This window comes from Echinococcus granulosus (genome assembly GCF_000524195.1).
Source record: "Echinococcus granulosus chromosome Unknown EG_S00074, whole genome shotgun sequence".
In the NCBI taxonomy this organism is placed as follows: Eukaryota; Metazoa; Platyhelminthes; class Cestoda; order Cyclophyllidea; family Taeniidae; genus Echinococcus; species Echinococcus granulosus.
The window spans coordinates 113,118-129,145 of NW_020170454.1; the positions used below are offsets into that span (position 1 = coordinate 113,118).

General features: G+C 42.5%; 3 protein-coding genes across 3 annotated transcripts; 1 reads left to right on the plus strand and 2 right to left on the minus strand. All coding sequences in view use genetic code 11, as the record gives it.

Annotated features, from left to right (window-relative positions):
- Positions 1-1,143: 1,143 nt before the first annotated feature.
- Positions 1,144-5,509, plus strand: EGR_07296 (60S ribosomal export protein NMD3; the record flags this gene model as incomplete). The annotated part of the gene is made up of 8 exons (XM_024496545.1): positions 1,144-1,169; positions 1,201-1,335; positions 1,367-1,833; positions 3,166-3,706; positions 4,001-4,300; positions 4,410-4,527; positions 4,873-4,980; positions 5,108-5,509. 8 exons carry the CDS (start codon positions 1,144-1,146, stop codon positions 5,507-5,509), a joined length of 2,097 nt encoding a protein of 698 aa, XP_024349021.1.
- A 395-nt stretch (positions 5,510-5,904) lies between these two features.
- EGR_07297 (Zinc finger protein 839) lies at positions 5,905-9,425 on the minus strand (the record flags this gene model as incomplete). The annotated part of the gene is made up of 8 exons (XM_024496546.1): positions 5,905-5,973; positions 6,044-6,373; positions 6,451-6,789; positions 6,858-6,997; positions 7,076-7,457; positions 7,540-7,706; positions 7,787-7,964; positions 8,724-9,425. 8 exons carry the CDS (start codon positions 9,423-9,425, stop codon positions 5,905-5,907), a joined length of 2,307 nt encoding a protein of 768 aa, XP_024349022.1.
- Positions 9,426-10,259: 834 nt separating this feature from the next.
- EGR_07298 (Biotin--protein ligase) lies at positions 10,260-15,261 on the minus strand (the record flags this gene model as incomplete). Its single annotated transcript, XM_024496547.1, has 11 exons — positions 10,260-10,437; positions 10,517-10,724; positions 10,761-10,908; positions 11,907-12,085; positions 12,131-12,198; positions 12,232-12,419; positions 13,028-13,159; positions 13,745-13,951; positions 14,087-14,420; positions 14,641-14,747; positions 15,232-15,261. 11 exons carry the CDS (start codon positions 15,259-15,261, stop codon positions 10,260-10,262), a joined length of 1,779 nt encoding a protein of 592 aa, XP_024349023.1.
- Between the last annotated feature and the right edge of the window lie 767 nt (positions 15,262-16,028).

Consider the following 16,028-nt stretch of genomic DNA (forward strand, 5'->3'; position numbering starts at 1 on the left):
ACATTAAATTGTTTAACACTGCAATACCTTAAAACTTGTTACCTCGCAATTTCCAAAACTCATTTGCGATAATTCATTCAAAATTACATATAATGATAGAAGTTATTTGACAGATTCCCTGCAACACAGATTTTAATTTAAAACACAAGCTTAGTATCCCTCTTGTAGCGCCTTAAGACTTCTCTGAAGAAGAAAGAAGACAATATACTTGGGCGGAATACATATATTTGTGGCTCTCGAGACTTCCTTAGGGACCAAAGAAGGCATAATTCCCAGGTAGATTACACATATTCAACACAGAGAAGGTATTGGTGCTACTGGCATGGTCGGGAAGCCAGCCTAAACGGTGGAGGCAAAGCAGCCAAGGCAAAAAACTGGGTCCCTAATAAGAACTTGGGGTTATGCAAACGATAAGAGTATTGTATATATATTCGACAAACAGAAGTGCTTAGGACTACTAGCATGGTCCGAACGCCAGTCCACACTGCGAAGGTGCAATGGCGGTGCACACTGGTAGCCACTTTGCCAAGACCGAGAGGAACACATACTACTGTCGTGCCACACACTGTAAAAATAAGCCTTAAAACATGCTTTTTTGAATTATAGTGCAGGTCTTTAAATTTATTACACCAGAAGAGTAGTTTTACCCACATTTCTGACCCAAAACCTAACTTTTAAGCCAAATATATCCATAGTAGCCTTTTTAGTGGTGGCTTTTTATTAAAAGAGAATGGTTAAGGGGGAAGTGAGCATAAGTGCAAATCCAGTGTATTGTATTGCTTCTATTTGTTTGATAATAGTATGCTTCATACATAAATTAAGCTTCAATGAATAAACAAAATATTTTTGCATTTAAATGATACAGTTTTGGTCATACTAGAACATAGACTTGTGCAGGACCTCAACTTTCCCCCATTTCGCTGTAAAATTGTTACCACTTGCTGCACCTCTTTGTAATGGCGTGAATTGCAGCTCAAAACGGATTTTGGCAAACTATTTTCCTATTCTTCTAGTTTAACCATTAAATTCCACTTTCGGCTGTGTCTCTTTTTACGGGGTTAATTTAAGTATTTTTGTCTAATTCCTGCTCGCGGTTGGTTGATTCCTCACCGTCTTTAGCCTACCGCTACACCACGTGTGGAAATGCAAGACGTAACGTTGGGTTACATGTAGGTGCCTGTCATTCTTATTATTTTCCAGTCTGTGTTGTAAATGTGGAACCTCAATTCTTTCAAACCCCACGAATATGTGTGAGGCTTGTCTGGCCTCAGAATGCGATATCACTGCGAGCATACCTAAGCAGCACACCATCACCTTCTGTCCTAAATGCGATCGGTAAAGAGCTTTTTTCCCACTAATCTGTCAGGTTTTTTAATCCGCCCTCACAATGGGTACCAGCGGCTTTAGAATCACCAGAATTACTCTCTATTTGTTTAAAAAGAGTTAAATGCCTTGGGAAGGGTAACAAATTGAAGGAGGCCTCTTTCATGTATACCGAGTCTCACTCAAGAAAACTTATTATCCAAATTGTACTCCGGGGTGAGGTTGGCGCTAATACGATGGTGGAACAAAAGGCCTATTTGTACTATACAATGCATCCCCAACAATGCCCTGATTGCACGAGACATGAGGCTAAGGATTATTGGAATGCTTGTGTACAAATCCGACAAAGGGTCGATCATAAACGAACGCTTTACTATCTAGAGCAGCTTCTGTTACGCAGAAGTGCTCCTCGCAAGTACAACGGTGTGAAGTCTGTGCGAGGTCAGTTTGTTTTCTTTTTAAGTGCTTCAAATGTCGACTTTCTTACTAAACATACGCTAGTAATAAATGGTACGTATATACCTTGGTGTCCCAGAGCTATTAATTCCTCACTCTGGATCAATTTTGAACGGCACGTGCAAGGCTCCCATCCCAATATGACTATTTTTTAGGCATTTCTTGTGTTTTCCGGATTTGGGTGGGATTCGTTTACTGAGTATGCTATTGGATGAAGTGAAACTACTAATTTCCGCACCATGGTTTTCTCCTAGTTATTCGAAATAATGCGTTTGGACGTTTTAAATTCCTCAACTTCGACTAATCATTGTCGTCAATGCGCAGTGAAACAGTAATGCAGATTATATGGAGGGACTTTATCGTATTAGCAGTGATGAGGCTTCTCCATTGGTACCTTCTGGACGATTTGCTACGGTGGAAATATTGTTCTTTTTGTTGCATATTGGCCACTTACAGAAAGGAAGTTTCGTAATGTGATTTTAAAATATGAATTTTTCGATTATCATCTTTGAGCTATTAGCCTATTCCAACGTGATATCAGGCGACTTGATGTAGTCTGTGAAGACGTGTCAAGTCCATATGACGTAGGGCATTGATGTGTTCTCCACTGTCTTATTTGGTACCCTAACCTTATAGGATGTCGTTTAAAACTAATTCGATTTTAATTTTCCCTTTAAAGCTACAAAAGCTTACTGCACAGGACTTGGAGGAGAGGTGGACGTGGAAAATACCGACCAGAAATAGTTTAAGATCTGATTTACTTTCACAAAGGCTCTTTTCACGATAATGAATTAGGACGTGTCGTTGTTGAGGTTCACTTGAAACTAACTTATTAAGATCCTTTAGTAGTGCTTAGTGTATATGGGTCATGTCGTTCGGATCCCCTCTCGATTCGTTATGTGTCGTGATACAAAAGATGACATGATACCTTTGCCAAGAATTGGAACAATCTTGATGCCCCTCCTGTTGCAACTTTCTGCAAATTACTTTCGTAAACTGTAACTTTTTTGTGATAGCTCCCAGTCAACAAAAAGTAAAACTTCTCTTTGAATGGGTGCGTGTGTTGTTATCGGTTTAATGTTCGAAATAGCGCTGAAATGGCTGTCGTAGTGTTCTGGAAGTAAGGCTTATTATTTGCTTACAAGGGGGCTGGGTTACCGATTATGCAAGTAACACGAGCAGAGCGTGACGTCTTAGTCGCAGCGGATGGGGAAGATCTGCTTATCATTGCTTTCACTCAAAGCGTCGATCATTGTGCCACCTTTTTAATCATGATCTTTAGGTACTTATGTATTAGTTAATTAAAATAGCCCATGTTAATTAAACTGACTTAATGGTTGTCATTCCTTTCAGGTGGCTTGGACTTTTTCTTTTCTCTACGTTCAGACGCCGTCGCTTTCGTAGAATACGTCAGTAAGCTCGTCCCTTGCCGGGTGCTGACGTCTCAACAACTTAAGTCCCATGATGTACACAGCAATACCTATAATTACAAATTTACCTTCTGCCTTGATGTCGTCCCCGTCTGCAAGAATGATGTGGTCTGCCTCCCGAAACAGTTCTCCAGCCGTTTGGGTCTGGCTAACCAAATCCTCCTGGTGAATAGAATCACAGACAAGATTCGACTGTTAGATCCCGTCTCCTGCGTCACTAAGGATGTGGATGCCCAGACCTACTATGCAAATCCCTTCACAGCGATATCAAATCCCCGAAATGTGACGGAGTTCTTCGTGATGGATGTAGAGGGTGAGATTCACGGTAAGACCAAGCCATCGACGTCAGGTGCTGGTGTAGAACAGTTCAGCTTGAAACCCACTGGCGTTTGGGTAGTTCCGTCGGCCTACTTGGGGATGGAGGGGGAGGATGGCGACCAAGTCTATGCCCGTACTCACCTCGGCCATGTAATCAAAATTGGGGATTTGGTTATTGGGTAAGTTCTTTAAGCAGGGCTTCCTATGTGGTTTCAAACGAGAGGGGTTATAGGTGTGTCCCATAATAGCGAAAATTACAGGTCGTCCACTTCTGTCTTGTACAGGCATGGTATTCTCTTACGTTTACTAATTCATCTCTGATTATGAGAAATGTACAGGATGTATTACAAGTTGACGGAGATCTTGTGAGCAAACGCAACATAACATTTTCTTCAGTTCATTTAAAGCAATCTTTGGGGCCTCATAAGCCTTCTTAATTATAGTCTGTAGCAAGTAATTATTCCCTTCTTTAGACTGGATCTGAGGAACGCAAACGTAAATCATGTGGAATTTGAGAAAATTCCAGAAGACAAACGACCACAAGTGGTTCTAATTCAGCGTCTCTGCCCTTCCTCCGACCGGCAACGATGTCGACGGCACCGAAGACGCATACTTTCGAACGGAGAGAGTGTTGTTGAGACGGTTACTACTGCCACCACTGAGGCCGATGCCTTTTCGGCAACGGAGATTGAAGACGGTGATGATGATGATGAGGTGGCCTCAGAATACTCGGACGATGAATACATGGATGCTGAAGAAGGTAACGCATTCGAGTGATGAGGTTTGGGTCACTCATGAATCATGTAATTGGCCCCCCTATTTGTGAAAAGCTGTAACTACCCTTTTTGATTTTTGTATATGCTTTCCATGTACTGATTTTAGGGGTAGCGGTGGACGCATTAATGGAAACAGGCCAGTGACTGGGTGTGTTCATTTGTCGTATCCTATCTCCAGCAATATATCTCCTGAGAGTTGCTACAGACGCACTTGCGTTCTTTTCGTGCGTTAGGGGTGATTTCTCGGGTTCGTTCCATCGCGGTAGCGTTGGTGAGGTGCGGTACGGGGTTGGGGTCGATTATGTGTCGGGGGTAGCCCTATAAGTGGGCGAGGGAGTCACGCTAAGATGTGACTCCGCCAACCAAGTGAAGGGCTGAATTACAGGTTTTGTTAAGTGTAGAGCAATCTGTGCGGTCACTGTGTGGAATGTGTGGAATACTAGTGCGTTTGTAGCAGACATAATATGTATATAAGGTTTTGCAGAATTAGCTACTTTTATTAGGTATAAGGCAAACGTCTATACACACTTTTTAAGTCTGCCCGGAATGCAGGCGCCACTTTGAAATAGTGTGTGTCTACTTACTCTTCAGAGTATTGTTTCGGTATAATGATGTCAAGCCATGTCATCATCAATGAAGCCTCAGAAACTATTACATCTGATGTGGAAACAAGCCCGGTGTGCTATTCTTAGTAATACATGGACCTTATTCTTCGTGTTGCCGGTTATCCACTTTTAGTCTATATATATTTTGTTCTTACTTTATTTTTTATTGTTATGGTGTTAACTCATTTCGTTCTTTCAGGCGCTTGTTTTGCGAAGCCACACAGGAAACCTGGTGGATGGGCAATCCCAACACGGAAGTGGAAGTGAAGATCGTCGAGGTGTAATTCACTGGGCTCCAGGCACAATTGACAATGAGTATATGGGGAAAAAGAAATCAAAATGTTGTTGTATTTATGAAAAGCCACGCAATTGGGATGATCCTTCTTCTAGTTCTTCCTCCGACTCGGACGATAACGATGGTGATTCTCCTAATCCTAGAAGATGCACGGAACACTGCCGTGGCCATACCAAACATTGCTTTACAAAAAAAGCCGCCTCTAAACAGGGAGAAATGCAAGCAAACCCTTCTCAGGTTGAAGAAGAACAGGAACAACAGAATGCACCCGTACCTTCACCAAATCCCCAAAGCGAGAACTCGTGAACCCAATTCCCCCATCCACGCAAACGCGCATATCCACAGATGCTCTTTTTTGTGTCCAATCCATTCGTTGCGGCATCGCCTCCCAACTTTTCTTTGCTGTAAATGGAAACCGGTTACTCACCTTCACTTTTTTGAGAGGAGAACCCCCTTTTCTTCCCCAAATATCAGGAAGCCTACCGCGCAACCATCAAAAAGCCGCTTACACTGCGGACCCAACTATTGAAAGATATGAGCAGTTTAGCTCATTTTAAAGAAAAGTCAGTTAATTTTGCGAGACGATTTACTTTTAAGGGATGTATAAAGCTCCACGGGAGATGATAATAGTGCTTGTACAAAAATATAAAATACACGGACGGTATTTACAAATGGATAGGGCGCCGATTATAGCCGATCCTCTAGGTGCCATTCATCCGAAGAATTGCCTGTATCGTCTCGGGGGTTACGCCTTCCCCACCGTGCTCCACCTTCAAATGATGATAAAAGGTTGTTTAAAATCGGCTCCAATCAATACCGGATAAAACGGCGGTGCCTTACATGGTATCGAGCACCACTGGGGGTTGTGATGAGACAAACAGTTGGCGAAATATTCGAAACGTATATCTGTTGTGGAGCTGATTCAGTACCAGTAAGAGAAGCCACGGCGACGGTGTCTGACAAATTATTGTTGGCTTCGCCGCCGCTCGCGTCTGATTCCGTTGAGAGAGAAACTAGCTGACCCGTTGGACGGTGGAAAATCCGTCCGGTACCTGCCTCCATTGCCAAATCACTTAATGCTCCCGACTCAAAAATAACGGGGATAAACGCGCCACTCGTAATCCAGTCATCGGGTATGGGGTGTCCTACTCCCTCAGCTTGAAGGTAGAACTGAGGTAGGAAAAGCAAATGTAGATAAATGATATTTAACCGTGCAAAATCTAAGACAAAACCTAATTCAAGCTCACATTCTGCTCCGCTGGGATATTTGGTTCCGAATCGCGCTTCTCCTCCTCTGTGGGATCGGGAGCTAAAATAGGCTCTGAATCTTCTTCCTCTTCATTACGTCGAGTATTCTCAAAAATCGTCTGAGCTGGTTGGACCTGTTCGCCAGTGGTGATTAACGCTCGTTTTGGGAGAGGATCTGACCGACGTAAAGGCTTTTTTGGAGTTGAAGGGACTGATGCTGATTGTTCTCGCTGTACTGATCCGTATCGGCGTGGAAGGTAGTCTTTAGAGAGAGGGGAGACTGGTTTATATCGGCCAGTCTCTACACCCAGAACAGATGCTGCTGACTGATCATTTACCTGAACGAAAGCGCGCTATATTCATTTTGATGGATAGATGACAGCAAAATATGTAGTAGACAACTCACTTGAATACAGCCGTCCTGATAGACTAATTTCGTCAATTCGAATTTGGAGGGGTTTTCAGTCACAATGGATTTGGCTGGAGAGGTGTTAGACGTTGTCACAGACTCTGGCTCCTGACTGTTAGCGTCACAGCTTACTGCTTCTGAAGACGAAAAGAACAGGACGCCATTCCCAGAACTCTTTAGAGTCGAGCCAAATAACATTTCTAATTTTGACCTACCTGCCAATTTTCTTCGTTTTTTCATTCGCAGATATCGCCGGCGCTTTACAGAGGCTGGCGCCGGCCTACCACACATAATTACAGCCTCTTCCTCATCCGTTTCCAATTCTTCTGGGACTCTTTTTACATCAACGCAGGTAACTCCGGCTACCTCTACATGCTTGCCGAAAAACTCTCGGAATCGATCAACGAATCCGAGGTATTCCGTAAGGACGGAGGGTATTTCCGGAGGTGAAGGGGATGTTCTAGAACGACCTTCAGGAGGAGACGAGGAGATTGTGGCTTCAGTTCGAAGGAATAGATAGTCCCACAGAGACACCGCTTTTGCCACCTTTGGAGCTGCAATATCGGCAATATCTTCAGGAGTAGCCTTTTCCAACGCCTTTAAGAGACAAGAAGAGAGTAGCTACAAAAGTCTGCATTACCGGTTTGTAACGCATAAATGGTAGTAAAGGGAGACAAACCTCTTTGAGGCGGTTGCGCCGGCGAAGGGCGGAGAGGGCGGGATCAGACCAGGGACCGACGCGTTTTACGTCACCATTCGGATTGTGTTTAAGCATTTTGTGTCGAGAGAGACCGGCTCGTGTGGAAAATGACTTTTCGCATTTATCACAATCGAATCCCAATGACGCTGAAATGCGGACGAAAAAAGGTAACAATCAATTTGCACCAACCAACCGAGTAGAGGCGCTCAATGTAATTAAAGCTTACTAATTTTTTTATTGTCCCCACTATCTCTATCCGAGTTCGAATCCATTCCACCGTCATAGTCGGAGTAACCGACGTTAGAATCGTCGTCCGAGGGATCATTCATGCCATTTCCACCGTCCCGCATTTCCTCCTCGTTGTCCTTCAAATCTTCCAACCGCAGATGCTTGTAGTCCTTAATCTATTTGAAGCCCAATGCAACACAGCAAGGAATGAATTGCAGACACCACATTACCTTGCAAATATGCCTTGGAACAAGCGGTCGGTTACAAGCTTGAACAGACGCTTAGGTTTTTACTTTTAGTCCTATTAATATCTTGATCATGAGCACGATAGGAAATTCGATGCTATGGACCAAAAACTTCGGCAAGGTGCGTTGCTATTGCATGGCGATCACCTCATACCTCTACCTATTAGTCAAGTAATCAGAAATGATTTTGAGTCAATTTAGAATTGCAGCACAAATGTAAATCTTTTTAGTGAATTCATAAGTTGAATTTAAAAACCAAACTACAGCTAAGAAAAATTCAACTTTGTGAAGGCATGGGTAATGGTTTCAAAGAAAGGAAAAACTTGTCTTCAATGGGCCCCCACGATACGGAAAATGAATACAAACTCGCGGCAGGTGATATGGTAGCAGGTAAATCCAGTTCAAACAAGCGATAACTCAGGCCTACGACCACAATCGGCAAGATAGTTGAAGTCAATAGAAAAATCCCAAACAAATAAGGTGTACAAATTTCCTGTAAAGTGAAGGAAAAGTAGCGGTATCTAGAAATACTCATGAAAAGACTTTAAAAATGAAAAAGGCAAAGCAAAACAATGTCAGCCACCCAAATGCAAAGCGAATGAGGCTAATTAAAGCTGCTCTTTATAACCCTTCGAGAGTAAAATGAAAAAACCAAATAAATAGGTGTTCAAAAAGTAAAAAGAAGATTACCAGATACTTGGGTGGTTTGGAGACCCTCCCGGCGGCAAGTTGGTCATTATTGGAGGTAACAATGGGAGCCTTTTTCCGAATGATGGGAAAAGGCAAAACCTCTTCAATGGGTAGATCGGGCTCAAAATCAGGATCCTCCTCCTCTGCAGTCTTGTTCTTCCGACCCGGACGACGCCCACGCCGACGCTTTGCAATGCCGTCTTGTGAGGGAGCCAAACTAGAATGGCTACCAGCCTCACTGTATGCTTTCTCAGACTGGTCTCGCTGCCGATTTTGCTGAGACTTCGTATGCGCGTGTTCAAGTCGAAGAACAATTCGTCTATTCGCATTCCGATTGTGAAAGCAAAACACACTGGGGCCGTCCTTGCTCTGCTCTACGAGAGCATCATTGGCCAGAATCTCAATAATTTGATGGAGACTGGAATCCTTAATCTTCTGTGTCGTAATGAACCGATCGCCCTGCTGAATGAGCCGGAGAGGATTTTTGTTCGAACAAACAGGCGCCTTTGGGTTTGAAGGAACCATTCTGTCATTAATCTTCCGAACAGCGTCCAAGTCAACTGCCTCCAAATCGTTGGTTTCAAGCAACACTATCTGCTGCTGATATTGTTGCGGCTGCTGCTGCTGGGTAACTTCGAAGGAAGAGGAGGAGGGGTCCACGTATTCATAGGTTGGTGGTACATAATCCGAAGTTTGGTACATTATCTATAAAAGACTACTTTGGGATCATATTCAATAATCCACCAAAGACAACTAAACTAGAGGAGGTGGACAATAAAACGGACAGGGAAAGAGATTGTTTGCTTAAAAGTTGATTGTGCAGATTCAAAGGCAATAGCGCGAGTAAGATTCATCGCTAATTTGAATTAAATACCGCTTCACCATGAAAAGGCATCCTGTTAATATGCAGATAGGACAATATCAAATGCTGGAATATTCATCTAGATAATTATCAATAAGTGTGCGAAACCAGAACAAAGTGCATTTGGGGACTGAAAATAAACACGTAGGGAGGACACCAAAAGATAAGCATCAAATGCCCACCTGCCACTAAAATAATAAAATCACGAAAAGTAACCTCGAGTGAAGCACAAGGCGAACTCGCATAACAAAACTCGCTCAACGACAAATTTCGAGATGTCTGCTATGAAGAGACGCAGTTAAACAAATTTTCAAACCCGTAAAATGAATAAAAAAGTAAAATCCGTAGCTTGTTTTTTTATTATTGAAACAAAAAAACTAAAACACACGAGGTGAAATACACTGCAGAAACCACTAACTTCAGAACAACAGAACCCTACCTCAGTTCTGGCCATATGAACTCAAAAGGGGAGCTATTACTCCCCCTCTCCCATCTCAGAGGCCAGAACTTCCAATTGCTAGACCCTCCATCAACCCACCCGTCAGCGCAACCTCCGCCAGACCCGACCCCCACAACACTGCGGGCAATAACTCGGAAAGCCTCACATGACCCCAGATACATTATAACTAGTCATGCAAATCACTCCATACAAAACAATCAAAATAGAACAAATGTTAGGGAGCGCCACGTGAAATCACACTCCCAGCCATCATGTCGATCGAGTTTCCATTTGGATGAAGAACGATCTCTTCATTATTTTCACTCAAGACGCGCAGATACCCGAATCCATCAACGCCAACCACAGTGCACTTGATCTCCCGACCGTCCTCAAAAACCTTCAGCTGCTGATCCCTACATTCACCAAAAAAGAATGAAAATGAGTTACCCCCTATTACAATCGACCCATTATTTCACAACTCTAAACACTCACTTGTGCATCCAAGCCGATGTATACAATTCCTCTATCTCCTTCGAACCACAGCATTCGAAGCGGTTGATGAGATTCTCAAGGTGATATAACGTCCGACCAACCACTGTAGCCACTGACGGGAGCACCGCATTCGAGTCCCCACTGCCGACTTTTATTAAATCATGCAAACAGGTGGTCGGCTTCGAATTGGCCACATTCACACCGATGCCTAGTTCAAATTAGTACAATAAACCCTCCACCTTACCTACCAGGCATCGCACCTCGCCTGGATCTGTGCACGTGGCACTAGCGAGAACTCCTGAAATCTTCGTACAGGTGTTTGAAGTCTTGTCGACAGCATACACATCATTTGGCCATTTGACTCGCACTTCCAGATTAGACGATTTATTAGCCTAAAACAATAACCATAGGTCAATGCAGTTATAAGAAAAAAACACAAAAAGTACGGTATGATGGCTTTTGAGCCATTCACCATAAATGACAACTGACATTATCGACAGTTTTACCATGCCAAAGATAGTCCTTCTGCACCCATAAGTTGGAAAGCAGCTCAGAGAAAGGATTGCTGCGAAGAATGCTAAAATGGCTAGGCTTCAAGGATATTCTACTCCTCAAAAAATGGAATAATCAAACCTTATCCACCCCCAAATCCATCTACTTTCCTATAGTCCCGATATCGAGTCAACCATATGGCTAAAAAATGTTTGAGACCAAGAAAAATATCACAATTAAGTATATCTTCAACTTCTCGGGCTCTTCACTTTCCGCGCCTTCGGTTGTCGTCTTCATACTATGGCGTTCTGCCCATACCCACAGCCTTCAGACCTCCATACACTGTTCATTTATCATCTTTCCTACCGCTACATTGATGGAAGGGGTAAGCACATCCAAACTTGACTCCATCTCCTAGACAGCTAATATAAGCCTCTAAGTCTATGAAGATTCACAATGCAGGGGTCACTGAAGCCATACCCACTTCCTACATTCAATCAACCTCTTCCGCTTCTTTTTCATTGCCAATAAGGAAGGTGACAACGACAGGAGCGACTTCGGCCTTACATTGTTTGAAAACCCCGTTATGGATGTGTTGGTGGTATTTACAAGTAGGCAAGAAAGCGGTGCCGCTCCCACCTACCTCATAGCGGGAACAAGGCAGCCAGAATATTTCGCTAATTGACATGACCCGATGGGGCCACTTTTGTAGTGCGTGCTTTATTAAATGCCGCTACTTTTAGTTAAATGCTTCTGCTAATAAGCTATTGGCAATATGAAATGCAGCCGGTGTGGAGCATCGACACGCATCCAGCAAAACATGTATCAACAGCTCAGACATTGACGATTCAACTACTACTGCTATTAGTTAAGAAAGATTCCAAAGTCTCATACTTACTCTAGATTCTTCAAGGAGTTCATTTAAAGCTAGGAAAACGGCAAGAGCAGGCAGATGCTGAATCCACGAAAGTAGATGCGGTAGATAAAAGGACTGCCTTTCCCTGGAGAACGGTAAGTCAAGATGGGCTGTGAATAAGGCCGCACCACGAGGAGACAACCACTGATTGCCTCTTCGACCTATGGAAAACACAGTACTCATTCGGGCAAGATATCAGAGGTTACCAACTCCTGCCGTTTGCATCGCTGAGACAAGCACCAAGCCGGAGTGTTTCGGCAACTTTGACAGAATTCTGAATTAGTCAGTGATTAGAGTAACGAATTACTTTTGAGAGATGGAGAAGTTCGAGGACATTTCTTCACTCCAGAAAGGATGACGACCTAAGCGAGAAGTTTCCTTGAGGGAGGCGAAGTAGTCGGCAAACGAGAAAGCCACCTTGTTCGCATCTGCGGAAATAACCTCCACTTTCGAGGCAGTTGCATTTGCCAGAAGGCTGATGAGGCATTCGAGAATCTGAAGGCCGAAAATACCACCGTTAATAACCGCGTTTAAATAATGGCACACTCAGCAACATTCCAAACTGCCTAAACCTACACGCTCGAAGATTAATCGGGAATGCTATGCTTATCAAATTAAAAAATCTTCAAGAAGTTCTCCAACATTTAATCTTTTCAATTCTGCATACACATAACAGTGCCAATCTGACACATTTTCATTCTCCACTTATAACGATATTTCGGTATAACTAAACCATGCAAGAATGTCCTTTTCCCTTCACATTAGTGTCGATACGCAACACCTTCAACTCACTAGAGATCAACACCTACCCATTTGCCGCTCATGGCAACGCTTAAGAGTAAGCAATTATTAAATGAATTTCAACAACCTCCTATGTGTACAAAAAGTCAAAATGAAAGTAATCAAAGGGTCGGCACTCCCTATCGCTTGATATAGGTGATTAAGTCAATGAGACTCCTTTCGAATTCACTCAATGGAGAAGAGAATAAAACCAGACGAATCAACCCTAATGAAGGTAGCCCCAGTAACCAATTAGGAAGCAAAGGCAGCAGCCATAGGACTATTGAGGACGAAGCTCAACTAGTGATCGAATGAGAACCAACCTCAGCGTCCGGTGAACCAGTTGGCTTGCAGGTATAGAGGGTAGTAGCTGAAGCAAGACTACTCTTTTCCGTATTTTGTGCACAGGAAATCCCGAGAAGGGCCAAAGCAGATGTGACCTCGTAGCGATCCCTCTAAAGACAGCACCACAATCGTCAAGCAGTCAGTCATCGAATTAAAAAAAAAACTAAGAATAGCCATAAAGGCAAATGGCTGCTAGAAGAAGAAGTTAGTGGTACCACACCACTATGCATATCACGCTAGCAGTTCAGTATCCGTTAGTAATTCACATTTTTCAGGTCACCATATCTATTCTAGACTGCATTATATAGATTGGGATATCAGTCCTTCAAAATCTTCCCTGTTTCAATTATGTCAAGCTATGAGTGAGTAAGCTGATCGTATGTATACGAATGACTACAACTAAGGAACAGCCCAGTACTGCAACAAAAACATCAGAGCTTGGAAGGGATGGCTGTTGGGGAGATTAAAGGAACTGTAGCACAAACGACCAGGTGAATCTCAAATTATTCACAAAAAAATCATAAAATTTGGCTCGATCTCCCGAAAACCAACATCCACATATTCAATGTATTCACTCAGCCTTGAAAAGTGTATTATTCCAGTCAGTTATGCGATAAGTTACATATTAGGGATAATCCAACTTCGAAGTAACCGAACCATATTTTACAATGCATGAAGAAAACACGAAACCCAACCTTAACAACGATCATTACAGGTGTTGCCTGTGCATTCAGCAAACACAGAAAACCATCCACGACTTTCCAAATCCACCCATTTGTTTCAGCCAAAAAATCGGGTGTTCTCGATGCAGATGAAATACTTTGCGGGCCGGGAGAATGACCACAATCATCGTTTAGAACAAGTAAAACCTTTCCACGGTGTTCAACGAGGTAATCATTAACCTACACAAAACAGCAATCATAAGAAAGATACAAATAAATAAATAAATTGACTGGATAGCCCTCATGCTGTATAAACATCCCACATAAAAGATTTCAAACATTAAACGCAAGATGTAACAAAATTAGATCACTTACCTTTGCGATTTCATCCCTTTCATTTCCGACAGATGACTTGTTCAAAATGATTAGGAGTTTAGTCGAATTTTGCCAGACATTAGACATCCAATCATTGTCACACAGAGCATACAGTGTATAGAGAGACGGATCCACAATAAACTTAAAGTTGTCAATTGCCTGTTTGTCAAAATTGCGACAAAAGATGTTCGGTGGCTTGATAAACAATCTTGAAGAGGGGTGAATGCTTTTGATAGAGTCCTTTTTCCAAGGGAAATCCTTTGTATCCAGGCATCGCCAACAACAACGCAATGTTTCTGCCATTCTACCTCTTTTCCAAGTTGTTACTAAGCCTCTAAAAGCACATCGAGCAGCCACCTTGTTATACTTGTAAAAAAAGGACAGTGAAAATCGCAGTGACAAGCACAAAGGTAAATTGCAGATTCAACACAAACTTGCTCAACAGATCGAACTTAATTAATAAAGTTACCGTATTAACTCACCGAAAAGCATGCTTTTACATTTAACAAATGGAATAATATGGTCAGGTTTTCAGAATAACTAACGGCAAATACCCAGCTGGAAGTCTAGCAGCCATGTGCGCCTTCAAATAACCACGGAGACCTTGACCTGATCTCCAGGCCCAGCTTTCAAAGTCCGCTCGTCCACTGGGATATCCCAGCTCCCATCAGCCTCTTCGGAAAATTAAAACTACTTAACTTATATCAATTTTAGCCATGAAAAGGTTTTTTGTCAAAATATCTAACATAAAACGAAAGTGGTTCATTTGCACAGAATTGAATGGAATTAAAGTGGCTTCTATCAAAACCCGCAAATAAGAGGAAGTACAGAGACCACACCAACCAAACTGACATAAAGTTAAAATATGCTCTCTAACCTTGTCTGACTGCTCCAAACAAAAAACGGTGCTAATTTCAGAGTTTTAATGTTTTCTTGGTAGAAATTGTATTGAACTCCATTCACCAACCAGTGCAAACACATTCTAAGTAAATATGCGCTAAAACGTAAACACGTACTTAAATCGTGAACCTACGTAATTTAATAATGTGGTTCAAGGAAATTCCTTCTTTTATTTGCTCTGAAAATCTACCGAACTGTTCAATGTGTGGCTGCCTACTTTAGCTATTTGCTCTCATCCAGCTTACCATCTCATTCCACGGCCCTAGTGTCGCCATAAGCCAAAGTATACTGCTGGCACATTTAGTACTAACGGAGAAAAGCTGGAAAGTCACTAGTATAATCCGAAGGATATGCCGCTGGGTGCAAATGCAATCTGTGCGGACTGAAGATTTCTTTTTACTAAACACATATTTAGGCAAAGCACCAGACTACCATACTTACGGTAAATAGCAAGCAGTCTAAACTAATTATGCATTAAGCTATAACTCTTCAACTAGCCCTTGTTAAAATCATTACGACATATCATTCAAGAAGAAGAGTTCATTATGAATTTGCAGAGTAAGTGACAAGCTGTAATTTTGGGCTGGTGCCTATAACACTTGTCAGTGCCATAACTGCCAGTGACAGAAGACCTTGAGGAGTTTAAATTGCATACAAGCCAATGCTGCTGTAAAACACAGTCTCCTTTGCCTTGGATGGTTATCCCCACCCCTTCTTCCGTTACCTTACTCTTTTCATTTTCACAAGGTAGTCGATATCTTTAAGTGTCTCTCATGAGTCAGGAACTGTTTCAACGGAATTTTATAAAGGATACGAGTCGATTGTTTCTGAAGTCAGCGGTCTGATACGCATATATAATCAGGACAAACGTTACATCGCTCGTTTTCAGAGAATTCTCGAGTTGCTACAATATTTTATCAGACGAATCGTATCTGGACAGGCGATGGTGAACTATGTGGAAGTGTTGATGCAGGTGTTCATCACAGATGGTCTGTTGGCCTAAAAAAATATTGCAATTTTTGAACGCATCAATTCCATTTTT